Below are 27,648 nucleotides of genomic sequence, written 5' to 3' on the forward strand. Positions count from 1 at the left end.
GGGGCTCCGCGGCGGGACGGGCGCGGCGCTGCCGCCGCCGCCGCCGCCGGGGGCGGTCGGGGAGAGGGGGCTCGCCGCGCCGCGCCGCCTAACAAAGCGCCGTGCCCGCGCGGCCCCGCCCCAGCCGGGCGGCGGCGGCGGCTGCCACCATCTGTCGCTGCCGCCCCCGCGGCGCGGGGCGACGCCCAGCGCGGCCCGGCCCCTTTCCTCGCTTTCCATTCAGGCAGCGGCGCGGGCACCCCGCCCGGCGCGGGGAGGGTCCTGGGCGCCGCACTGCCGGCAGTGATTGGCGCGGGCGCTTGACAACCGCAGCGGCGGAGCGCAGCGCAGCGGAGCAGAGCGCAGCGCAGCGGCCGCGCGCCGCCGCCGAGGCTGAGGCGAGACCCAGGCCCGCCCCGCGCCCCCCGGGCCCGCCGCCATCTTCCGCTGCGCCCCGCTGGTGTCCGGGCCGCCCGGGCCCCCGCAGGTGAGTGCGGGACGGCGCGGCCCCGCCGCTCCCGGTGCCGCCTCGGCCGCGGGCCCTTCCCCGGCCGCGGGCCGCCGTCCCCGCCGCCGAGGGGCCGCGCCCGCTGCCGCCGGCGCCGCCCCAGCGCCGCCCGCCTTTGTTGTGGCGCCGCCGGGCCCGCTCCCGCCGCCGGCGCCCCCTTGCCTTGCCTTGCCTTGCCTTGCCGGCGCGAAGCCGGCCCCGCGCTGTGCGGCCGGGCTGCGGCCCCGGGCCGCCTCGGGGCAGCGCGATCCGCTTTGCGGGCCGGTGCGGCCTCAGCGCGGGCTCGCCGTCCGCGAAGTGCTAATTCGGGCTCGGCACGGGGTAATTAAATAGCACGCTTGCTGTGACGTTTTCGACGAGCAGAGCTGGACCTGCGTGTGAAGAGAGAAAATAGACTGTTGGAGCAAGCGCTGCTTAGTCAAAATACATTAATTTCTAGTTTGTATAACTCGCTTTGTAATTTTTTTCTCCTCTCTGTATTCAGCTTAGTATTGAAGTATTGCGTAATTTAATGTCACCTTTTTGGCATGCGTTATGCAGGACGCTCAATCGTGTATGTATGTAATCTGGATAAAGAGAATACGTGTTGTAACAGGGACTGATGAATGCAAAGAGCCCTGCCAGTCGGTTGTAAAGCCCAGCGAGATAAGGATTATTGTGGTGGTTCTCAAACAGCAGCTGATCTAATAGTGTTTTAAAAAAAAGGGGGGGGAGGGGAGGGGAGGACCCCCAAAAAGGATGGTGTGTTAGAGGACACTTATCTTCTGTCTATTAGAACAGAAAATGATTTGAACCACAAAGTTCAGCAGTGCAAAGTTTGGCAAAGCTTATCTGTTAAGCGCTTAATACTTTTAATACTGTTAATTGAAGTAATGAATCAATGTAGTCTTTTGGGATAAAATGTTTGTCAGTGAGTGCCACTAAGTGTTGTGGGAACTGATTATAATAGAAATTTGGTCCATAGATTTTATTTTTTCTTTATTTTGATATAGAACAACTGAAGATTACTGAGGGCACATTAGAAATGGAACTGCCAGGTAACGACTGTGCCCTGGTTTTTCCTGTGGGATCTGCCTAGGCAGAACACCTAGGCCTGCCCAGAACCTGTTCCAGAGTTACTCTGAGATGGATTAAAAAGCCAGTGTAATACTTCATGCAAAACAGTCAGCTTTTTAAATATGTATTACTTCTTCACAGTAGGTTTTTCTGCGGAATGGTTTACCAAGATAATGAGAATATAGATATGTGTTGCAAGTGTCATTGAAATCAGCTAACTTTTGATTAGGTGTTGCTTCTCCCTTTGAACATATTTCCAGTCTCTGAGATTATGACCCTTAAGACTTGAAATGTCATACTTCTTTCTTGTATTTCTGGCTAGTAAGAGGTGAAACTGCTTGCCCAGTTTTGTGAACGCATACTGTATGCTATTTGCAAATGTTTTATTCAGATGACAAATAATACAGGAATAACTCTTATTTTAGAATTTCAGAATTTACTGATATTCCAGGATATTAAACCTTACTTTAACTTTTTATCATGTGAATACATATGCATTTTAAATTTCTTTTATCATTTTTAAGGTAACATAAAGGGAAAAGCTATTCAAAATTCACTTCTAGTTTGTAAACACTCTTCATGTAACAGTAAATTTTGCATATCTAAGAGTATATTTATTTTTTTAAAACAAACTCTCTTCTATATTTATACTTACCGTGATCCCAACTGTGGGAGGATTCTTACTTTATTCTGTTCTTATTCATGTTCTGGTACTAAGAACAAACCAGAAATCAAACCTCTCTCCATAATGGAAAATATAGGACTAGATAGCTTGTGTTTCAAAGAGCTTGCAGCCTCAATGAATGAGAAATACTTTAAATAGAGAAAAGGTATGTCAGGTTAATGGCAAGAAAGTTTTTCTTGATGTGGGCTTATTAGGAGGAAAACTAATTTAAATAGAGCATAAGGGAAAGATTGTTAAGAAGGTGCGGCTAGGAGAAAGAAGGAAGGATGACAGGTATGGAAAAGGGCTGTTGTGAAAAAACTCGATAAGAAAAAAGGTTGCAAGAAAAAAATAAGCAGTAGAAGGCACCTAAAATTTTAAGCTTTTATATTCATCTTTATTTGTATATCAAACTCATGCTATGCTTCAATTATTCTTGAGTATTAGTGCTTGAGTCAATCAGATCATGATGTTATGTGCCATATGTGCTGGCAGAAAGCAATATAGTAGGATGGGCCAAAGATGCAGCTTGAGCTCTAATCTAGGGTTTTCCTGCTGTTCTCTATTTTTTATATACCACCAAATGTCAGAAACTCATATATTTCATAAGATGTGATGTGTAAACTTATGTATATTTATGATTTCATGATACTGTTACAGTGCTGCTTGTTATTTTGACAGCATAATGCTTATGAGAGAAATCTGAACTCATCATTCTTAAGTCTTCAATTAAATGAAAAGCTTATTTAGCAGGTTTACCACTCACTTATAGCTCTTTGTCCAAGGGGAATGTTGCTCTGACAGCAAAGGCACACTAAGTATTTTCATATATTGTTAATTTATGAGCTATCAGTATATTTCAAGTCTTACACACAAGTTCAGTATCTAAACTATGTGCTTTTTATTTTATCTGTCTTAGCAGGACCCCAAAAGTGCTGTTACTAATCCCATATCAACAAATAGGTTTAGCAAAACATGGATGGTGCTAATCCTTTTATTCTAATTTATATTGACAATTTAAATAAGATAAATGATATTAACTGTTAGAATTTTGCAAAGGCTGTAGGTTCAGGGTGATCTTGTTCTTTTAAAACTACAATGGAACATGGAAACTAACCACTTCTAGCAGTTGCTAAATCTTTTGCTTAATAGTTACTCTTAAGTGTACTCTTAAGCAAAGTACTGAATATCATACTTATTTTTCCATCAATACAATATCTAAATATTTAATTCTAACATAATCTTGGAGCTGTGTAGGGCAACTTTCTGTTTAGACTTGAGCCAAGCAGACCCACTTAAAAAGAAAGTTGTACTTGATGTTCCTTTCCTCAAAGGGAGTCTTTGTCTGATTTATTCCAGTGGTTTTCTGAAGGCTTCACCTAAGTTTGTATTGCCTTTTGGCAAGGAAGTTCATTTAAGTTATATAAATGCTCCCAGTGCCATCAAACATAATAGAAATGCCAATGCATTTAGTGAAGTTGGGAATAAAGATGTTAATACTTTGCTGCTCTATATGTTTGTGGTTGCTTTCTTCCTCATTCCTTAAGAGTACAACTGAATGTTCTCTGGGACCAAAAACCCATATCCAGTTGCCAAAAGGGGAGATTAAAACAGTAATAAAACATAAGGAAAAAGCCTCTTTCTACAAGTTTTTGTTTTTCATTTGTTTGTTTTTTGTGACTATCAGTTTTCTTCTTTTCTGCAAATAAAGCTTTCTGAAGCCAGGTCTTAATTTTTTTCCCCCTCAACTTTACTAGCCAAGAGTAGGTGCATGGCCTCATGGTGTATCTTCCATGAGACCCATCAAAATACTTGGTAACTGGAGTCTTCTGTGACTAAAATGAGAATTAAAACCAGCCTCTCTGTAAAAAGAAGTTGGGCCACTTCGTGTGTCACAACTAGGTCCATGTTGTTCCAAAATAAACTGGGCTGCTATAATCAAATGCTCTTCTAGTCAAATGTTCTGGTAAAAATTTACTTGGAAAAAGTTGGCATACAACTAAACGAGGAAGATGAAAAATTTGGGGTTTTAGATGATATAACACAGAAAACCCTATTAATGTCTATTTTGTTTTTGTATCCATTAAAGTTCAGTAGCATAGGTTTACTGTGAACAATGAGGAGTTTCACTCATGTATTTCTTTTCCTTTCATCCCTGGTAAATAATTTATCTGCTTATCAATCCTTTATGAATGTGGTTTTTTTGATTATTCAGACTTGTTACATCTGTTCTTTGATTTCTTATTACAGTTTTCTTTGCTTCTTCTCAAATATGAGATAAATACATAGTTCATGGATTCCCATTTTCCAAATCAGGGGTATCTGGAGGTTGCATCATCTCTTCAACTTGTTTTGGGAGCTACATTCCCTTCAGCTGCTTGGCTTTCAACTTCATAGTTGCTAGATTTTCACACAAGTAAATGGGTAATTAGGAAGTATTTTTCTTTTGCTTTTCTAATTAAAAGGAGGAGGTACTAGAGTAAATATAACTTCTTACAGTGGACATCTTGCTCTGTATGGTAATCTCCTTTACTTATATTTCAAACACTTTCTCTCACTGATGTTTTATTCTACTGTCTCTTGTTTCTGGGGATATTGCTTCCTGCTGAGGTTTGTCATTGGTACTGTCATCTTTATCTAGTCATTGGTGCACTCTCATAATCAATTTAAGTCAGGTTAAGACTTTGCGACTGCCAGAAAGCAAGGTTCTGTCAGTTCCTTGTGTCAGCATTAGTGCCTTTGTGTCCGGAGGGTGAGCACACAAATGTTTAATTTATGCCTGGCTCAGAGAATTGGTCTGGCTAGCCATACCGCTCTGTTGCAGGCGCAGTCAAGAGACTGGGAATGTGCATTAGCTAAGACTAGTTAATGTGCATTAATTAACACTAACTAACTGGCTGAGTGCAAAAATGAGAAGAGGGACTACCTTTTTCTGCAGTAACATGGCCTTAAATTGAATTTTGCCTGATGTGAAACTGTATCCTTGTAGCCACTAGATTTTTTTGAAGAGCTCCTGATGAGGCAATGTTACCTGGCTTGGCTTTCTCACTACAACCCTAGATAGTCCTCAACAGATCAGCTTGGGAGCTACAGCTGTAAAATGCCCCCTTTCCCCCTTTTTCCTTCCCCCCTGCCAGCCCCAAGACACTGAACAGCCTTAACCTTAATTGAGACCTAAGGAAATGTGCAAGACTTGGCCAGAGAGGTGCATACCACTCCTTTCATATCCTTGGAGGAATTGTGTTGCAAATGAGCCTTGGACGCTATATGCAAGCTTGATGTTGACGCTGCTTCCCTGGCCGCTTAAAACAACCTCGCTGCTGCTCAGGAGGCCCTGGCCTGTCCCCGCCCCAGCTGTGTGTTCCCACTTTTCCTTTCTGCTGACTTGAGAGAGAGTTACATTGTTGAGATATTTCAATGCATAAGTTGGTAGAAAAACTAGCCCAGTCGAAAAGGTATCTAGTGCTAAGGAAGGGCCAGGAACATGTAGCTGGGGAAAGGTGAGTGGATGGGACTCTGGCAGTCAGTGATTAAGCTGGCTTAGGCTGTCTTGGAATTGCAGCCTTGGATTCCTCATACAACATGCAAACAGAAATAGGTGTCCTTATAAAGGAAGAATGAAAAGCCCTGGCATAATTGCCATACGGAAATGGGGAAAAAAGAGAGATGGTACCTTTTATATGTATTAGAAGCATTAACATATGTAAGGTTTCTGGGTAATTGCAAAGTAACTGGCTAGTTTTTAAGCACTTTGAACTTCCTTTTTGAAGTAAAAATAGTGAAATAAAATTATATATATTATAGATTTTATAGCAACAATATTTCTACCCTGCAATAGGATTGATTTCTTGATAGATTTGTTTCTCTGAGCTCTATATATGCCTAGGACAGAAATAAAAAGGTGCAGATGCAGTGTAGGGTGTTAATTGTGGCTTCATAATCAACCTCTCAAATCAATTTTCTAACTTTGTCTGTTTGATTTTTGTAATGCTACAGTGTTCTATTCTGTAAAAATTATATTTTTAGTTGTCAATACTTGTTAACTAAGCATAAAGTAAGATATTGACCATAGCTAAAATTATTTTTTTTCTCTCTTTCTTTCTAGGCTGCCATCATGACAGCTGAAGAAACAGTGAATGTTAAAGAAGCTGAAATAATTAAACTAATACTAGATTTTCTGAACTCAAGGAAACTTCATATCAGTATGCTGGCACTTGAGAAAGAAAGTGGAGTCATTAATGGCCTGTTCTCAGATGACATGCTTTTTCTAAGGTAGGACTTCTTTATCCAATGCTTAATGCCATATGCATGAACCCATACAGTTGGATTATGATTTCACGGGCAGCCAAGCACCACTAAAACAGGAGGTCTTATGCCCTCATCCTGCTCTGCTGCTTCTTGCTCACAGCTGTATGGTCCAGCCCTGTTCTTTTTTCCAGTTCTGAAGTTAATGAAATCCTTCTATGAGCCACTTGAACTGACTGGGCATAAACAGAAGTTTAGAGTTAAATATTTTTTGTTTGTTAATTTGTGTGATTTTTGGCTGGCATGTTAACAAATTGAAGTGGAGGGGTCTTAAAAAGCGCCAATGTCAGCACAAAGTCAATCAGGAAAAGTACGTGAGCAGAAGAAGGAGGGGAGAGCAAAATCTCTTTGTTCTGACAGCAGTGATCTGTTGTATCTGCTCACCCTGTGTCATGGAATGGAACATGTAGATTAGTGACTTTTAAAATAGACAAAATATTTCAACAATGTTCTGGTACTAAGATTTAGAATAAGTGGAGTGGTCTCCAAAGCTTTTCCCCAAAATGTTCTCTGCATTTCAAAATAATACCTAGACTTCTCTTAAAGTTAAAAATACAAAAGGGGTCTCTGCTGGCATGAAGGGCTGAGAGTTAGTGTGATTTCACCATTCATGTTATTGCCCTCATAATTATTAGAAGGAGTTACTGCAGATGCATAGTAGCTTTTTAGCACTGCAGTTTTCTAATTCATGCCCAAGGTATTTAATAACTGTGTAGAATCATGAGAAAATAATTTATCCAGATGTTTTTAAAACACTAAAAAAAAATTTATTACTGAACAAGATTTCTTGTCTGGATTCCTGTTATAATAAAACTGTGGGTATTTGAATAAAATGAAGAATTAAAGAAAGAATGGAGTTCTTGAGCCTTCGTTGTTGTTTCTTTTAGCTTAGTAGGAGTATACATCTAATGAGAAATTCACCCTGTCCTAGAACTGGACCTTTTAATTATGAGGGTATGAAGAAACTGAACTAATCTCCCTATGCAGTCTTGCCCACTAGTGTAGGAAATTGGCTGGAGTCAGGGCTCTTGTGCTGGCATAGTGATTTTGAGCTACTGTATCTGCCAACCTGTCCCTCTGACATTCTTCTCTGTAATACAGGGGGGGTGTTCTCTTCCCTGTTCATAGAACAGGTCCAGTAATTCCATGAGTTCAATGCTACCTGTTATGTTTGTGCAAGTACCCTGTAGAACACTTCATATTTTAAAGTTTGCTTTCATTCTTTAAGTTGTCTTCATTGAATCAATATATTTCATTCTTACTCTGCAAGTAAGACTTTTTAATAAGAATTATAGATATAGCAGGAGACACAAGACTTTTGTCTTTTTTGATGTCTTTAAAAGTAATTTTGTCCTTGTATAAGCCATTTTTACAAAATACAGAGAAAAGATTTGGATTTTGCTTTTATTTCTAGACTCATCAGACAGTTTTATCTGCTTTGCAAAGCATTAACTTTTCAAAGCAGGTTGATCTGTTGTATATTAAAAGGACTGTTTGTGCTTGCTTAGAGAGAAGAAAAATGTTTCTGTCCAGTGAAATTAAAGGAGTGACTTTTTCTTTTAATAGACAATTGATTCTTGATGGTCAGTGGGATGAGGTTCTCCAGTTTATTCAGCCTCTTGAATGTATGGAAAAATTCGACAAGAAAAGGTAAAATAGAATGTATGTCAGAATTCAGTCTTTTGTGAGTTGTTGTGGAAAATCAAAAAAATTGAACCAAAATTTTATGTCCCTTGAAACATGAATTTCCAAGTATTGAATATGAAAGCGGTTGTTTACAAGCAAAACTTGTGTAAGTTTTTAATTTAGTTTGCATTTTCTCCATCCTGTTTGGAATTCTTAATATGTGTGTTTGTATGTTGGTGGTGGTGGTGGTTTTTTTAATTTAATCTATGAAAAATATATACAATCAATCTGTAATGAGTTTTCATTTGCCATGCACTTTAGGAATATGGTGTTTTATTACTTATAGAAATATGACATAGTAGCCAGTTATTTAAGAAGGGAGTATGCTTGCTGTGTATTTTCTTATGAGCCTTCAACTATTTTTAGTAATATTTCTGAAAGCAATAATTGGGAAAACCTTTCCTGCTAAGAACAACTTCTGTTGCTATTGCTTTGTTAAACTTTGAGATCGGAGCTCCTTGTTATTGCAGTTTGTATACCTAACTCAAAAACTAGCTGAAAAGTATCCTGCTTATCTCTCCAAGAATATTTAGCTACTGAATCAAGATGTGTAGTGTCTTACGTTTCACTTCATACCTGCAGATTTCGTTACATTATAATGAAGCAGAAGTTCTTGGAAGCCTTATGTGTAAACAATGCGATGTCAGCAGAAGATGAGCCTCAGCATGTAAGATTTGTCTTTGTTCTGGGAATTTTTGGCTGGCCAAAAACCTCTGAGATGTTCTAATTAAAGGCATAATGGAAGCTCACAAACATTTTAGCTATTACCAAACAGTTTAGAAAGAATAATTGCTATCCTTTGGAAACGAATGTGATTACCAGGTCTCACATAAAGTTGCACATACAAAGTTGTTTGAAACTTAGCAGCGTAGACCAGTGACCATAGGACATCTTTGTAATCCTGAAATTTGCTTTAGCCCGTAATGTTAAAGCTCAGTGCCCTTTTTCAGAAGGGCACTGAAATAAACCTCAAAATTGAGGAGTTTTACTGTCATGATCAGGTGCAAATAAAATTTCCGTTTGAATTAATGTTAAACTTAACATTTCTGTCTCCTCCGTAGATAAAGGATGCTGATTTTGTTTCTTTGGAGGGAACAGATGTGGTCACAAAGAACTGATTTAGTAAAATGTGCAAACAGCAGGAGTTGTGAACTTGGCTTTTTGCTATGGAAAAAGATTGAATGTTAACTCAAACTGCAGCATGAAAAGGCTTGTGAACTTAACTATACTCTTCTATTTATGTTGATAATATGGGAACCCTAAATTGCTAACAAAAAAGTTTTGTGAAATTAAAAACAAACCCTCCAGTATTCTTCAGACAATTGATTTTTTTTGTTTGTTTGTTTTCCAAACCAAATTATAATTCCTTGTCCTATTACACATGCATTATATTGCAGGGTCTTCATTTGACAATATAGAGAAAACTAATAGTAAGTCTTTATTTAAGGTTGTAAAGGGAAAGTGTACTTGTCATCTGATCAGTTTTTCAGTATGCAGTTCTAGATAGTAGAACAGAAGAAAAGATTCAGCTGTATGTCTTTTTTTGTGCCGAATATTTCCAAATATGCTGGCATATTGATCTGACAGTGGATGAAAGGCTACTGTATTGTACATATGCTAGGAAATATGGGTGGGGTTTTTTATTCTTTAAATCTTTGTAACTAAAAATACCAAATTACATGTTGTTTTTAACATGGTTTTTGGCTTTTAGTTTTCAACAAGCTTTCTGTTAAAGTCTTATGTTCATTTGGAGGTCTGATCTTCTGAGATTTTTTTTTTTTTTTAAATAAAAACATTTTTATGATTGAGGAACAGGAAACCTTAATATAAAAGACAACTCAAAATTGCTTATCGCTGGAAACTAGAGAAATATGGAGCTCTCCTTAGACATGCAAAACAAACTAACTTCTAACTTCTAACTTAAACTAACTTCTGTGCTACAATAGAATTGCAGCTATTTAGCTACAAATTTAAAAATCTAAGCATAAAACCTGCAGTGCCATTAAAAAATTATATAGATCTGTAGAAAGTGAGACTAGAAAGGATTTCAGAAAGTCAAAGCATCCAGGAATTTGGCTCTGAAATTGCTGACACAGATGTTATTACTGACTCTATAGTGTGTGCTGTTTTAATTGAAATACAAACAATAATGTTAATAAGGAACAAATATTGGGGAAATGCTGCTGCTGCTTTTTCTTCAACTAACTGTTTTATTGTAGAAAAATGCGCTGTAAACTGCTCTTAACATTAATATTTCTGTAGCTGGAATTTACAATGCGAGAGGCTGTACAGTGCCTACATGCGTTGGAAGAATATTGTCCCTCTAAGGAAGACTACAGTAAACTGTGCTTGCTGCTCACGTTGCCTCGCTTGACCAACCATGCGGAATTCAAAGACTGGAATCCCAGCACTGCCCGGGTTCACTGCTTTGAAGAAGCTTGTGTCATGGTGGCGGAGTTTATTCCTGCTGATAGGAAACTGAGTGAGGCTGGTTTTAAAGCAAGTAGCAATCGTTTATTTCAGCTGGTGATGAAGGGATTGCTTTATGAATGTTGTGTGGAATTCTGTCAGAGTAAAGCAACGGGAGAAGAAATCACAGAAAGTGAAGTATTGCTGGGCATTGATCTCTTATGTGGTAATGGGTGTGATGACTTGGACCTTAGCTTATTATCATGGCTGCAGAATCTGCCAGCTACTGTTTTTTCTTGTGCTTTTGAACAAAAGATGCTTAATATTCATGTTGACAAACTCCTCAAGCCCACAAAAGCTGCATATGCTGATCTTTTGACACCTCTTATCAGCAAACTTTCTCCTTATCCATCATCCCCAATGAGACGGCCTCAGTCAGCAGATGCATACATGACCCGCTCCTTAAACCCTGCCTTAGATGGGCTGTCGTGTGGATTAACAAATCATGATAAGCGAATCACAGACCTTGGGACCAAAACTTCTCCAATGTCACACTCCTTTGCTAATTTTCATTACCCAGGAGTACAGAATCTTAGTCGAAGTCTCATGCTTGAGAATACTGAGTGTCACAGTATTTATGAAGAGTCACCTGAGCGGTAAGTAGAATTGTTGGTTTATTTTTACATTGGCCTGTGTTAAACTTTATATTCCTGGGTTCTTAGGTGCTTTGTCACTTCACTAATGGAAACAGAATTTGATTGTTTAACTTCTGTTGCAATTAAAACTCTGTAGACAAGGGTTTTCCTTCCCAACTCTTTTATGATGAAAATTCTTCCTGGTTGGTCTTGAGCCTTAAGGGTTGACTCTGGCCTTTCTCACAGTTTAGACTTGCAGAAATTTGAAATCCTGGCATAAAATGGAAATATGCTCTGATATGTAATTACTGAATTCTTTCATTCCTGATAAATAAATTGAGTCCATGAAATAGTTCTCTTCCTTTCCCATTTCGTTCTGCCCTCAGTGTTTTAAAAGGGCATTTGGACAATTTTTTTGATATGTGGGTCAACATATAAAAAATAGTCCTAATGAAGTCAGTGGAAATGACTGTATTAAATCTGCAGAATTTCTCTATCACTTAAGTTGCTAAAACAGTAGTTCAATGTAAACATTTTCTTACTGTTTTCCAAACAAAATTTGGACAAGCCTGTTGATTTTACACATACATACATACGTACATACATATATATGAGTTCTAGTTAGTTGAGTTATAGTGCTGAATGCTGTAACTCTGTTTAATGCAAGATATACTGCAAAACTGATTTCTCTCTTTCCTCAAGAACTAAAGCCCTTATCAAAACTTTGTCCTTAACTTATTTACCTTCTGAGAGAAAGGTTCAGGTTACAGGGAGAAGAGGTACATAATCATATTTTTGCTTGGCATTTGTTAGTCAGTGATTCTGCCCCTATGTAATTGCTTTATCAGTGCCTCTCCAGAAAACAGCTGCCAGCTTTTTTTGGCTCTTGCAGAATGAGGTGGGTAACTAGCACTGTGCTTGCATGTGCTGGCCAGCAGATGGGACACCTTTAGAGCTGTGGGGCTTTAATCCTGGACAAAGTTGGTGACATTGTGTATTAGTTTTACCTTATGACAATGTTCTATATCTTCTTGTGTTAAGATCAAGAGCAATTGTAACTAAACTCAACAAAAAGGGAAACAAACATCACCATATAGATGTCAGTTCACCAGTAATAATGGAGATTTCACTAATGTGTGTCTTGATTATCTTAATGCATATCTTGAAAGGAGTTACTTTGTTCATTTCTCAATGACCCACTTTAAATCTTGTTTTTGCCACCCTCTTCACAGCTGGAGCTGTGGATAGGTTAACCTATGGATAGGTTAGGTTTTACAGAAGTACTCCTTGAGTTATGTTTTAAAACAAATGCACCTCTTGAAAGTATTAATGAATTGTTAATCCTTTCTAATTTTGGTCATCTGTATGTACAAACCTTAACATTTGTGCATGTAGCACAGGGGACCAATGTTAAAACTGATTCTTGAAAGTGAAATATTGTATATTTTTATTTTCTTTTTCAGTTTTAGTATACTGGAAAAATTCTGCACAATTAAGTAGCATTATCTTGTGGGCTAATTAAAGAAGTGGTAAATTGTTGCACTCTTTTGCAAAGTCTTTGGGCATTTGCATGTAATGTTAAATGTAGCAGATAAATCTTAGCATGTTTCTAGTTAATTAAAAACTTTCTTGAAACTTCAGATTAAGTTAAAGGGCTAGACTCTAGGCAGTGTTCAAGAAGGCATTACACTTTCAGAAAAAGTCCAACTTCAAATTATGTATCCAAATTCAGTGGCAGTAGCTGCAAGGATAGAAGCTGGAAAGCTGAGCTGTAGGTAAATCTGGCCCCTGCTTCCTCTTACACGTGACAGAAATATGGTATTGCTTTTGTAAGTTGTATTCAGCAAGTAGTTACTTTTATTTTAGTCAGCTAGTAGTTACGTGTGCTAATGTACAGAGATACTCAAAAAGTTCAAAATAACCTCTTTAAGAGCTTTGCTGCAAGTCACTGAGTAAAGAGGACTTTGTAAGCTGACAAAACTATAGGTAGGAGTCCAAGGTTTTCAATGTGTTCTGCACATTTACTGCCTGCTAAAGCATTTTTGGAAAAGAGTTTCATGTGGAAATACTTCTTTCACAATTCTTTATAAATACAAGAATAGCAAAATGGATTTGAATATTATCCTGTGTAGTGTTTTACGTACATGATTTTCTCAAATATAGGACAGCTTGAATAATTTCTTAGTATAAAGATACATATTTCAAGTGTAAAGATAGAAAACACAGAATTTGGATATCTGACAGTGATAAGGCTTTTTGGAATATGTGAGAACAAAGCATGCCAACTCTGGGGGTTTTTTTAGTGTTATCCATTGCAAGCATTTTCTTAAGACTATCTTTAGCTTTATATGACTTAAGTGGTGTGCACACTTGTGTTATCAGAATTTACTTGAGAATGTTATCTTTCTCTGCTTATCAGGGGATTTTTCTACTCTTTAATTTTTCTGATATAACCTTCTTTTGTTTTCCATGTCACTGCGAGAAGTGATACTCCTGTGGAGCCACAGCATCCCATCAGCAGTGAGACTTTGTGCCAGAGCTCAGTTCCAGAAAATGAACCAGTTAATGGAGCACAGAATCAAGCACCAGCCAAACAAGAGAAAAATGAGGTAGTGGTTGCTTAGTTAAAAATAATGAGGCCCTCTGAGCTGCTGTGTTCTGATACATTTCATAACTACTGCCTTTTGTGTTGAGAACTTCATGCATGACAATGGGATGCTTTGAATCTCTCTTTTTTCTATAGTGAAAATACCATGTTGCGTCTTACATAAGAAACTACTCTTTTCCATTAGATAAACTTCTGCTGTCATTTGACTTTATAATACAGCTGATGAGTGTGCATTCTCACATCAGCAGTGTAACTAAACTATTGTATACGTTAATAAAATGATCTGCAGTATTCAAAGCTAGCAATGTTAGATTAAACAGTGCTTAAGAATCCTTTTAATGTTTAATGAGGAATCCAGCATGTAGCCTACTCTTTTGGTGTTAACAAGAAGTTTCACAGGCCATCTAACATAATTTTTGTCTAGAACACTGAGAAATGAAAATCAAGTAATTCCCTAGTTAAATACATCTTTCCTATTCGTATTCGTGCTTATAGTATAAGCAGTTCTCAGATTCTTATTTGAAAGTAAGAGTCCAATTTAAGTTGTTGTCGTGTCGTCGTCCCCCCTCGGTGCTAGTAGACTTTTGGAAAGCTATATTAAGGCTTGAAAAATGTAGTGCCTTGGCCTAGCTGATGAATGAGTCAGAGTTTCTAAAGGCAACAGATAATCACAAAGAAGGTTTGTAGGCCTTGTGCTTTTTTTTTTTTGCCCCTCCCCCCCTTTTTTTTTCTGAACAGCAATATAGGGAAATTGAAATAACGGTTGAGTAGGAAGCAATGAAAACAGTTACCTATTCTGTTCCCTTTCCACAGTTTTAAATATCTGCTGCTTAATTCGGTAGTGTTGAATTATGTTGTTATCTGGATATTTGTGCTAAATATTTCAGTGGTGAAATAGCATGTGTGGTTTGTTTGGTTTGCAAACTCCAGTTTGTGATTTTTCTTAAGTAAACTTTGTCTTGGCTTATGACATCAATATAGTACTGAAAACCAGTCTAGTCTTGACAGAGTTATTCTCTTGCAGACTCTGGATACTAGCATGAGGCAATGGGGCATTTGGGAGGATTAACAAAAGGGGAGTCAAGGACTTTGCTGAGGAATTTCTCTGTTGCTACAGTGTTGTGTACGTGGATTGGGAATAAGGGGAGGGAAAGAGGAAATAGCTTGAGCTGCACCTGTAACAGAACAGGCTTCAAAAGGCAGAAAACTGGAGGCAGGATTTATGGGGAGAATAAAGACAGAAGACACTGTGCTGTAGATGAAGATGGTGGCTAGACTGCTATCCACAAGTACAAAAGACTGTAGTCCCTGGTCCAACTTCACCTTGTTTCATTTTCTCATCTCAGTGGTGTATGTGTATATCTGTGTAAGATTTTGTTACGTTTCTGTTCATAACTTTTATTTCCACATTTTCCCTGGACGGATTAATTAAACAAATTTCAGTCATGGAAAGAAGTATAGGCTGGAATATAGGATTTGCTTATAAGGATTGTAACCTGATGATTGGGGAATAGTTTACATATTTGAAACATTCAGAACACTTCCTAGATTTCTGAAGATAACTTCAAAATTTAAGCTGCAATATTCTTCTTGGGAAACCTGAGGTAGTAAGCCCTTTACAGACGCAACAGCACTATTTTTGTTTAAAAATATATATAAATATATGGTATCAAGGAACACAGTCATAATTTAAGTGTTTTTATAAGACATGCTAAGGCTAACAGTTACAAAGAAAGAGCCTGCATGTGAAATGTGTGGACCAATGCAAAATTATCAGGATGTCCTTATACAACTTAGAATCACTAGATGATAAAAGTATCACTTTTGAAAACAAGGAAAATGGATTTTTTTTCTTCTCTCTCTTCTACTAGTTGGTGACTATGCAGTTAACTTCGGTGTTTATATTTTGGTCTTAGATTTGTTTTAATTATTTATTATTCATTTTTAAACTCAACTGTTTCATGAAGACAGGGATTGGAACTAGTGGCACAGGGAGAAAGTGAGTATCAGGGAATGCAAAAGGCAGGAAGTCTTGGAGCTGGCAATGTGGGAAGCTGAAGATAGAAAGAAGGGAAGAGGCAAAGGGAAGGGAAGCTCAGGTGTTTGTCTGGTCCAGAAATTAAGGAATTTTAACATTAGAACAAGGCATCAATTTCAAAGATGAGATGTAGCACTTGGATAAACCCCTTCAATGTTGATTACTGGGAGATGTAAACCTGCTCTGCAGACTGGCAAAGAATTGTCAACGTGACAGATAATACTAAAATTGCAGTGAAAATATGACTTGGAATTTAGAATGTAGCTTATATTTTGTGTGTGTGTGTGTCTCCTTTTTTATCGTCATGTTCCAATCTCCTATTTTTTCTGATGTTCAGTAATACTTCAGAAGATTTCTTGGCAAAAGCAGCCTCCTCCTGAATTAGGCACAAAGGCCGGAATGCTTTAACAGTGAATAACAATCTGGGAGTGATTTCCTTTTGTTAATATGTAAATTGTAACTGATTTTAGGAAAAATAAAAGCATTCTTCCTCAGAGAAGACTGCTGGGCTTTTGATTCTTTTATTAAAATAGTGAACCACAGAGTGAATATTTAGGTTAAATACTGCAATTAACTATCTAACCTAGATAAATTTCATCTGTCTTAAGCTTCGTGATTCAACAGAGCAGTTTCAGGAATATTATAGACAAAGGCTACGTTACCAGCAGCACTTGGAACAGAAAGAGCAACAGCGACAGTTATACCAGCAAATGTTGTTGGAAGGAGGTGTAAACCAAGAAGATGGAGCTGACCAGCAGCAGAACCTTACTGAACAGTTTCTTAACAGGTTGGGCGGTGTTGTTGCTTTTCCCTCCACCCAGTCCCATCTCTCCTCTAGTTCTCATAATAACCTGTTTTGGTCTTTTGCTATCATTTGTTATTAGATCTATTCAGAAGCTAGGAGAATTAAATATAGGTATGGACAGTCTTGGAAACGATGTACAGACACTTAGTCAGCAGTGTAATGGGAGCAAAGGGAATGCATCTACCAATCCAGCAAGTAACTTTACATCGCCACCGTTGGATGCTAGTCAGAGGGTAACAGCTGACAGTCAAAATGTGAATACAAGCACTCCTCGAAAGCGTGGATCATCTAATCAGATACCCTTTCCTGAAGAGTCACCTGTACAAGGGAATCAAATGTAAGTTATTTGAACCTATTCAGGACTGGAATGTCCTTCTGTTAGCACTGCGGAGGTAACTGTTTGTAGTTGTTTTTAGTTATCAAATAAATTTGTCTTTGCGAGTATTTAGCTCCTAATCCATGTTGTCCAGATATTTTTACACAGATTATAAAATGCTTTTTGATAGCACCCATAAATAGTGGTTATTTATTATGGTTAAAATTTCATATTTATTTTTGATTTCAATCTTTATTCCATCTTACTTGCATAGTTCTTATTTATTTTGTGTTCTACTAAATTCCTAAAAGCCTTTTATATCACACATTAAGTAAATGAAATGAGGGGCAGGACAGAGCAGGCAACTAGATTTCATATTTTATCTAAAGGTATTGCCAACCTGAAAGAAACAACCGTTTTTCATTCCCTAACAAAAGTGTGTGTGTGTGTATAAATTACAAATTCTATTTATTTGTACTTATTTTCATTTGCTGAATGCCTGGAGTTGCTGCAAAAAATGGCAAACTCTTGTAAAATAGTTTATTGGTAAAGAATGAGACATCTGTAACACTTGTCCATGTAAATTAATTCCGAGTATGACTTAAATCATAGCTTTAGTCCAAAAAATGCACTCAAACACATCTTTCTTTTTTTTTTCTGTCTTGTTTTGAATTTAAACTCTTCACCAAATCAAAACAGTATATCAGAACATGCTGTCACTCAGCCACAGTTGGAAGATTCTTCAGGGAATCTAACTAGGACAAGAAGCGATGAGGTGAGATTTCTTAATGTCACTTAAAATATGTGTTCTTGCAAGGTTCAAGTATGTACCATTCTTTCAGTGTTAATAGATATTTAGAATGAACTTTGGTTGGCTGAGTACCTACAGAATCAGAATCATTGAGATTGGAAGGGACCTCTGCATATTTAGTCCAAAACCCCTGCTGAGAGAAGGGTCAACTAGAGCAGGTACCTCAGGGCCATGTTTAATTGGGTTTTGAGTCCCTGTCTCTAAGGATGGAGGCTTCACAACCTCTCTGGGCAACCTGTGCCTGTGTTTGATTACCCTCAGTAAAAAAAAATTTTTCTTATGTTTAAATGGAACTTCTTGTATTTCAGTTTGGGCCTCTTGCCCTTTCACTGAGCACTACTGAGAGGAGTCTGGTCCAGCGTCTTTACCCCTCCTATCGGGTATTTATACATGTTGATATCCCACCCCAAGGCTTCTCTTCTCAAGGCTCAGCAATCCTAGCTCTTCCAGCCTCTCCTTTATGACAGAGGCTCCAGTCCCTTAGTTATCTTAGTGGGGCCCTTTGCTAGACTTGCTCTGATATGTCCATGTCTCTCTTGTACTGGTGAGCCCAGCACTGACCACAGTACTCCAGATGTCAGACTTCAGTATATGGCAAAAACCATACTCAGCAGTTATCTAAATTTTTTCTTAATCTTATTATCCCTCTTGTCCAACTTAAATAATAAATAAAGCTTCTTCTGATCACAGCTTTTATCCCTTTGACTAAGTCCTTGCCATTTCTTTCTTCCAAGTCTGTCCCTAGATGCTATTAGTTTACTCACTGATCTAGTAAAGTACAATTTGCAGTATTTTAAGTAGAACTAATCAGCAAATAGCTGTGCAGCTAATACTACTTCTGTTTGTGAACAAATTGGGACCTGCAGGAATCAAATCTTATTCTTTTTGCTACTGTCACTACTTTGGTACAGATAATGTCCAGTTTTATACTGAAGAACCTAATTCAACTGTCATGCTTTTATACAGGATGATAAATCAAAAAAGCAGTTCATTTGCATTAATACTCTAGAGGACACACAAGCTGTCAGAGCTGTAGCCTTTCATCCCAGTGGGAGTTTGTATGCCGTTGGCTCAAATTCCAAAACTTTGAGAGTATGTGCCTATCCAGAAGTAATTGACCCAAGGTAAGAGAGCTTGTATGATCGCTTTTTTCCCCGTATCATATTGCTTCTTCCTCCTATAGCTACTGACAGGTGAATGTGTTTCACACCTTTAATTTGTTGTCACACACACACACATAACCCAATGCTTTCTTTGGAAACATTAACTACCAAACAAAAATAAAAAGATCTGCTAAATAAATTATTTGTCTGTGGGCTTGTTTTTGCTCTCTTCCTCTACTGCCAAGGTGCCTTGCCACAGTACCTCACCTTTCCTTGTAACAGCATTACTGTTGTCTCAGCAGGTTGGCTTTTTTGTATGTACTGTGCTGGGTTCTGATTTTTGCATCTCCTGTTGTAAAAGTGGGGGAAGAAAGTATGTGTTGGTTGCTAAGCCAGCACAAATTGTGCTTTGTGAGCTGTGGTTTCTGGCAAAAGAACAGACTTGACAGTGGAGATATCTTCAACTGTTACAATAAAATTTGCCAGTGCATATCTGTCAGTTGCTGTTGTTGGCATTGTAAATACCATTTTCCTGATGCTTTCACTCCTTCAAAAGAAAAAGGGCAATGGCTTATTATGCACTTAACCTATTCTGTTTTCTTGTTTCACCTAATTTTTTTCTAGGAAAAACAACTTTTTTCACCTAGAAGTAAATATTGCCATCTCAGCAATCATCTCCTAGTTTCTGCTCCAGTTGCATTATTTCCTTTCTTTGGGTTGGGGGGAGGGGGGAAATGTAGGCATCTAAAATTTTACAAATTCAAAAGGAGCTAGACGTACGCACAGTAACCAGTCTGGAACACCTTCCCAGTTTAAGACATATGAACACGTTAGAAGCCTGAACATAAGTCCTTTTCTTCCCCCTAAAGGTCATCAGTAGAGTAGCCTTTGAGTTTTATTCCAAAATACATATTGGCAATATATGCAACAAAAAGTTGGGGTGTTTTTGTTGTTGTTTTAGGTTTTTTGTTTTGGTTTTGGTTTCCCCCTGCTACCCAATGCAAGCTGGCTTGCTGAGCTTGGAGGTAGCTTCACCTCCTCTTGATTGGTAAACAGGGCAAACCACTTTAAGCAGACTGGATGCTTCTTTGACTACAGTCTACTCTCGCAGAATTTATTGTTAAAAATACTGGGTAGGATTAGACTGATTCTGCAGCTTTAGCGGTCTCTAGTTAGTGTGGACATATCTGATGTGACAAGTGACTTAGTGCGTATGGATATGAAAGGAATATTGAGATTTCCTTTGTGCGGAACTTGTATGTCATCTTACTGGTCTTTCACTATGTTTACTGTCTGCCAAAAACATTTCATCATGGGATTTACAAGTCAGCAGAGGTATTACATAATCTTTAAGATGCTCCTAATCTCTGTAACAAGCTACTGAGTCTGAACACACATCCAAATTTTTTCTTTTCTTTTTTTTAGCTATAGATGTGTAGAGTGTCTGGTAAATAGCACTTGTTTAATCGTACATCCAGTTTTCTAAAAGTCTTTTAAAAGCTGTCCTTCAAACTGATATATCATTTAGGACAGATTTTTCTCCCCTGCCCCAACCAAAGGTATAATACTAGAGGGCCCCCCCGCCCCCATCTTGGAGATTAAACATACTAATAGGCACACAGTAGGTGCTGCAGATGTCTCAGATAATCAGTGCTTCCACTTAGCTGATTGATGGCATTTTGTCTGTGTGCTGGGCAGGCAGGTGCTCCTGTTTCCTGCCAAAGTTGGTGATTCCCAGCCTCTGCCTCCACCTCTTAACAAATATTATGAATCCAAACTGAGTGCTATATAAGGCATTAGGCCATTCAAGAGCCTCTGCAGTGTCTGTTGAATGATGACTCTTATTTAAGCTAATCTGTCATGGATTTTCCTTCTGGCAACAAACTGAAATTAGTTCCCATGTAAACTTACTATTTTTCACTTAATCCATGTTTATCTTAAGGGTTTTAAACAGAGTTGTCTTTGTTCTGTTTTTCTCTTCTGCCTCTTTTGTTCTTTTTCCATTTCTGTAGTATGTTTTAAAAAATTTTCAATAGCAAATTAATTCGTGTTGGATTTCTGCTGGATTGTTTGTTACTGAAGTGAATATTGATATAGTTGGATACAGCAATACTGTGTCTTAAGCACTTAATTACTTCCTGTTATGGGAACTGAGAAATAAAGTTGTAGGAAATTAATCAGTTGAAATAGAGGAAAGGTACATTGATAGAATTGTTCCTTTCACTTCAGCCATGTGTAAAGCTGATCTGGTTTCAGAAATAAGAACATATGGTATGCTGAGATGCCATGAAAGTAACTGAATTAACATAAAAGAATGAATGTTGCAGATAGACAGACTTAAGTGTGCCTTTTGCACAGCCTGCTGTATTAGTTCTTCTAGTAGATGAGTGAAGTTTTGAGAGTTACTTTGTCAACAGTTAATATCCAGTGCACAGTTCATGCTGATGAATGTGTGGGTTTTCTTTTGTTGTTTTTATTTAACGGCCAAAAGAGACAGTACTTGACTTACAGTAGTATTTTAAGAAAGGAATGTCCCCCTTCTTTCAGGTAGGGTTAACACAGAGGCATTGCTCTTACAGCCCTGGTCTCGATCCTTTAAGCACTTAAGTAAATACTTGATGAGTCCCATTCACTCTGACAAGTGAAAAGGTGGCATAGACAAAATAAATTTTGGATAAAACTGCCAGCTTCCATGTATATTCAGTTACAGTATTACTGGGCAGAAAAACAGCCCAAAACACGAGTATGGAGCCCAGTTGCATAATTTTATGTTAGCATACCAACCCCCTATCACCCTGGTCAGGGGTTATCTTTGGGGGGGAAGGAACTGGAGGAGAAACCCTTGCCTGCATACATAGACAGAGTGTACACAGGCTTCAGCTTTCTTCTTCCAAGAATCTGGATTTTTCCAACCTGCAGCCTGATAGCTTAGTCTCAGGCCCAGCCCTCTGCCTTGCCAGCTGCACTGGCACTACCGCAGATAGTCTCTGCCTTATGAGCAGTCGCAGCCAACTGTTGCTTAACTGAAATCAAGCACATTCAAAAGTGCCCACAGGATCAAGATGTTGAATGATACAGGGAAAAATCCCACCTATTTAGGAGTCTGAGTATAAGGATTCGTTATTTATAGCTGTTAATTGCTATCTCTTCATCTATATCAAATTTCCATAAACAAAAGGAATGTATACAGTGGAGGTTTTTTGCATGTTCAATTGCAAGTACAAAAGAAAAAGGAAGAAAAACTGAGGAAACGGGATAGAAGATCCTCTTTTGTCTTCGATCACATCTTTTTCAATGCAGAGAGTCATACTTCATGTTATCCAAAACATTAGAAAAGAGTACACTTCCATTTTAAAATACATAATTTTCCTTACAAATAAAAAGGAAAACCATATAATTTTTTTCCTTGTTTTCTTTTTGCAGTGCTTATAATACTCCTAAACAACCAGTAGTTCGTTTCAAAAGGAACAAGCATCATAAAGGATCAATTTACTGTGTGGCCTGGAGTCCCTGTGGACAGTTGTTGGCTACTGGTTCTAATGATAAATATGTGAAAGTACTGCCTTTTAATGCAGAAACTTGTAATGCAACAGGTAGAGTGTGTATATATTTAGTTTAAAGAATGTATTTGAAATTATTGGCCAAAACATTCAAAATATGTTGACTATGTACTTAAGTTTTGTTATTTTTATTACAATAATCTAATATTTGGCTATGAATTAACTTAGTCCCTTTCCCCTTCACCATTACTTTGTTCAGCAAATAGCCACTGTTTTTATTCTTTGCAAAACTCTGTGGCATTGTACTATCTTTTGGTAGATTTCTCATATAAGAGGAAACAAGCAGATGTTCTACCCTGGCTCTCAAATGTCAGTAGGAATTTACTTTCACTTCCATCTCCACTTTTCCTTGCCATCATCTTCTCTTCCATCTTGAAAATCTAAGGCTCCTTACCTAGAAAATGCTCTTTTCCCCTCCCAGCCCTCCTAATCAATACCCTAAGTATGGCTGTTAGCTTTTCTGTTTTGGACTTAGGCTATCTCATCCTACTCATTTCAGTGTTCTCAGTGACCCTTGCCTCGTGGCAGAGAAAGGCTTTTAGTTGTGGTGCTTTACCATAGTTTACAAAAAGTAATAAATGTACTCTATATAGCTTGGCTGGAGCTGGCTGCAAAGATGGTCTATGTATGTCTTGCTCAGCATTAGGAACTGTAAGAAGCTCAAGCATGTTCAGTGAAAATAAGAGATTTTATTTGTACTCTAGTAATCGAAATGAAATCTTCTATGGGAAGTATAATGCAATGTATGCCCACCCTTGCCTATAATATTCTGCATTATCACAGTAACTGCTTTACGGATTGTAGTGCTAATTGTGTTAAACAAAGTATGCCTTGTTTTGGTCCTTTTTTTTTAATTATTTTAGGACCAGATTTGGAATTCAGCATGCATGATGGGACAATCAGAGATCTTGCTTTTATGGAGGGTCCAGAAAGTGGTGGTGCTATTTTAATAAGTGCTGGAGCAGGGGACTGTAATATTTACACAACAGATTGTCAGCGAGGACAAGGCCTGCATGCTCTAAGTGGTCATACAGGTATGTATGTTGTTGCTTTTTCTCTCACTTTTTAAATGTGGGTTATATTTTAACAAGGTTTGTTTTGAAAATGTCTTATTTATCTGTCTTATTAGACTTTTGTCCTCCCAAAATTGTTTTTGAGATGTTGAATTTTTTTATTTTAATATATGGGCCATTAATTCAATGGAGACATTGCATGCGTCATTCCAGAGAAGACACAAAGCAGGGTATTCCCTTATACTGTCAGTATTTTAGACTGTGCAACATGCAGTTTTTCCATAGGACTTGTCTGTCCAAGTGTAAGAACTATCAGAACAATAATATTTCATTATTTGATTAATGATCTGCAATCAAATAAAGAAGTTTCCTTGTTCACAGGTCATATTTTAGCACTTTATACATGGAGTGGCTGGATGATTGCATCTGGATCCCAAGACAAGACTGTAAGATTCTGGGATCTAAGAGTGCCAAGCTGTGTTCGTGTTGTGGGAACAACGTTTCATGGAACAGGTAAGACTATTGCTATCATGCTATTGATTGTTCTTACATAAAAGTATATTCTAAAGATGTCTAAGTAGTATATCGTGAATATGGGGTTTTGTGTCACAGAATGGAGACTTGGCTTTAAAAGAAAGAAATGGTGATGATGTCTTCACTTTTTCCTTTAAAAAAAGATTTGCTTTAAAATGGCTATTTCTGTGCCTTGTGACTGTGAAATAGATACTTCCAAGTATATTGAAATAAAACCAGCTACCAAATAGCAGTTTCAAAATTTAAAAGGGAGTGGGGAGGAGCTGCTGATACTTAGGTAAGTCATCAACATACTCTGTAAAGTCTGCAGGGATTCTCAAGAACTAGCTGGTTACAGATAGGTTTCAAGAAACGTATCTTTTGTATTTGAAATATTTTTGGCAATAAACATGAAATATGTAGAAAAGAAACTTCCCTGCATTATTCTACATTATTTTATATACAGTGACTTTCTTTCCTGTGATGAAATGGACATTTTTCTCATGCCATGTTAAGAGTGGCTTTGTTACCACTCCAGCATGTTGGCTTCAGAATGGCTTCTTGTAGCTTCAGAATTTCAGGTACTAGAATATAAAATGTTCTAGCATAAAATATTTTAAGATAACAGTAGGTAGGTATGCATACATTAAATTTAAGGTCAGCATTCTATATTCCTACATAATGTGCATTCTTGTTTAAAAGAATGTAGACTATGTGCACAGATTTTCTTTTTTTTTTTTTTTTCCTCTTCCTAAAGGAAGTGCTGTAGCCTCAGTAGCTGTTGATCCTAGTGGTCGTCTCCTGGCTACAGGACAAGAGGATTCCAGTTGTATGTTGTACGATATTAGAGGAGGGCGAATGGTACAGAGCTATCATCCTCATTCCAGCGATGTTCGTTCTGTTCGCTTCTCTCCAGGGGCTCACTACTTGCTCACAGGATCATATGATATGAAAATAAAGGTGACAGACTTGCAAGGTAACATACTTAAAGATACTAGGTTATTGTTCAATTTGATGGCTTTAATATTGAAGTTGTAAGAGAACGTGCATCGATGCTTAGTTTTTGGTTTCAAAAAATAGTAGAGCTTAAAGGATTTGAAATGTACATAGATGTGATTCTAGTCAGTTAACAGTTAACCAGTTGTATTGCTAAGAATGTAGGCTGTCGACTAAATCTGCTTGGGGAAGGGGTCTGATTATAGCAAAAGAACTATTTAATGCTGTTGACTGCTGATTTGGCCTTTGCTTTCAGGCAGCATTTAGAAAATTGACCCTATATATATATATATATATATCTCTATATATATATGTGTGTGTGTGTGTTTGTATAAAATAATACAAAAATATACATACATATACACACACTATGTGTGTGTGTGATGTGCATATATATATGCATGCTTATGCTTATTGGGAAAGGTTAGGAAGAAGGAAGACATCAGAGATATCTATCCAATCAGCTTGATTTTCCTGGACCCCTATATTTCAATCACATAGTTTAAAACTGAATATCTGTGTTTTTAAAGTTGTACTGTATCCAGTTATGCCTAAAAGCCAAAACACTGGGGCCTTGCTGTGCTGTGCTATGCTATACTGTGGGGGAAGGAGTGTGGGGGAGTATGTACTGTACTGACTGCAGGAAAAAATAGTTTAAAGTTGAACCAACTTTTCTTTTAATGCTATAGAAGAGTTAACAATAACCCTTAAGTTATAATCTCTGAGGTCAAGTACACTTCATAAAGTGAAATGCATGTGTAATTTTTCCTAAATGAGGAAAATAAAAGAATTAGGATATGAATTCATGAAATGAGTAACTCTTTCTGTTCCTCTGCCACAGGGGACCTTACGAAGCAACTTCCTCTTATGGTGGTAGGGGAGCACAAGGACAAAGTTATTCAATGCAGATGGCACACACAAGACCTTTCCTTCTTGTCATCTTCTGCAGACAGAACTGTAACCCTTTGGACCTACAATGGTTAGAGTGCAAATATAGGCAACCTATGCAGCTAAAGCACAGAGACATGAGACTACAGAACTGTAAAAAAATAAAATAATAATAATAATAATTAGGTATTCAGAGAGCAGCAGTTGACCAGGGGAGTGTCTTTTCAAGAGGAGAGGCACTTGTCACAGATTTTTCTGATTTCTAGGAGGTCTTGGTGTTTTTAGTATATTCTTTTGCAGTGCTTTCAGTCTTCCATGTGAACTCATGCTGCTGTGACCTATTGTAGTCTTGTTGCCAAAGTCTATGGGAAGAACTCCTATGTTGTCGATGTGCACTCAAAGTAACAAGAATGACGTGTTTACAGTTTGGTATTAATTGCATTCCTTAGTCTTTGCTTCAATGACAATTTTATATAGAAACTTAAGTTGAACAACACTTTAAGTCAGTATGTAATTAGTTCCACATACACATAGAAGATAAAAATTACTTCTGTTTTTTCACATTTATTATATTCATCACTTCTCAACAAGAGATCAAAGTTTATTATGTCTCCACCATGTCAACTTTTTTTAGTAATAAATTCTGAACTTTAAAGGTGACTAGGCAGTAACCACATCTTGATTATGGTCCATTATATAGTGTGACTCTTTTCTTTCCATCTGAACTGGGGGGAAATGTTGCTGTATTTGCTTATATGACATTGTTTTCAATAAGCTAACATGTTGGAGGGGGGAAAAAAGTAAAATACTGGTTTTGCTGTAGAAACATAATATTTTACTTTTTGAATGCAACAGAATACCTCTGTGTATAATGTACTGTAGAAAAGAGTGGATTGGCAGCAGTTGTCACAGTGAGCTTAATGGCTATCAGTTCTCTCAAAGTAAAAGGGATACCATTAACACTATACTACAAACCAGCATGGCTTAAAATGCTATGTCTGCATGATAATTTAAGAATTAAATCATTTAAATTCCCAGTCCAGAAGCTCATTTGAATTTTATTTCTTGCACTGTTTATGTATAAGAAATTGCAGTTTTATTTCTACAAAACTTTAGATTCTAATGTTTATGTACTGTTATATTTTCATATTGTACAGTTCCTTTTACTTTTTAAATTTAAAAACCTTAAACATTAGGTTATTTATTTATTTGAATTGCAGTTAAGTTTTGGATTTTCTTGATTAATAAATTATATGTGCACCGTAGCAAGCATTTTTAACTATTGTACAAAAGTGGAAAGGCAACTATAGAAGTGTATGTGTGTTAAAATCTCAATAAAGACCTCCAACACCTGCAACTAGCTGACCTGTTATTTCAGATTCTTATTTTAGAATTCCTCAAAAAAGTATATTGAAAAGTATTGAAGTCTTATATCTGAGATACCACCTGATATAAGCCTGACTTTGCAGAGCCGTAAGTAATACAGCAGCAAGAAACCTGTAGTTTTTCTATGTTGAACACAGTGGTAAGGTCCTAATGGTGCTCTGGAGGAAAATGCGACTGTCACGTTCCTCCAGTTGTCTGCTTGTCTGTGATCACAGCTGACAGACTATTGTTAATAATTAACAATTTGCCATCATCTTCAACACTTTTTAATTCACTTTATTACAGCTCGTGCCTCTAGGCTGCGGATCCAGTCGTGCCTCTGTGGTGTGTCCCAGCCCTGGGCTGTGGCTCCGGGCGTTTCCTCTTTTC

The 27,648-nt window shown here is 37.8% G+C and overlaps 1 protein-coding gene across 4 annotated transcripts; it reads left to right on the forward strand.

Annotated features, from left to right (window-relative positions):
* The first annotated feature begins 221 nt into the window (after nucleotides 1-221).
* Nucleotides 222-27,245, forward strand: WDR47 (WD repeat domain 47). 4 transcript variants are annotated; one of them, XM_067300800.1, is made up of 15 exons: nucleotides 222-466; nucleotides 6,313-6,479; nucleotides 8,079-8,162; nucleotides 8,781-8,865; nucleotides 10,461-11,263; nucleotides 13,725-13,851; nucleotides 16,476-16,675; nucleotides 16,773-17,030; nucleotides 17,709-17,784; nucleotides 18,787-18,944; nucleotides 22,347-22,516; nucleotides 23,347-23,517; nucleotides 23,878-24,009; nucleotides 24,767-24,985; nucleotides 25,847-27,245. In XM_067300800.1, the coding sequence occupies exons 2-15, from the start codon at nucleotides 6,322-6,324 to the stop codon at nucleotides 25,987-25,989; spliced, it is 2,784 nt and encodes a 927-aa protein (XP_067156901.1). In that variant the 5' UTR covers nucleotides 222-466; nucleotides 6,313-6,321; the 3' UTR covers nucleotides 25,990-27,245. The 4 variants fall into 4 exon arrangements, with proteins under 4 accessions (XP_067156901.1, XP_067156903.1, XP_067156902.1 ...); XM_067300802.1 differs by having other exon boundaries at nucleotides 16,497-16,675; XM_067300801.1 differs by having other exon boundaries at nucleotides 13,728-13,851.
* Nucleotides 27,246-27,648: the final 403 nt, after the last annotated feature.

This window comes from Apteryx mantelli, chromosome 8, assembly GCF_036417845.1.
Source record: "Apteryx mantelli isolate bAptMan1 chromosome 8, bAptMan1.hap1, whole genome shotgun sequence".
Taxonomy (NCBI): Eukaryota; Metazoa; Chordata; class Aves; order Apterygiformes; family Apterygidae; genus Apteryx; species Apteryx mantelli.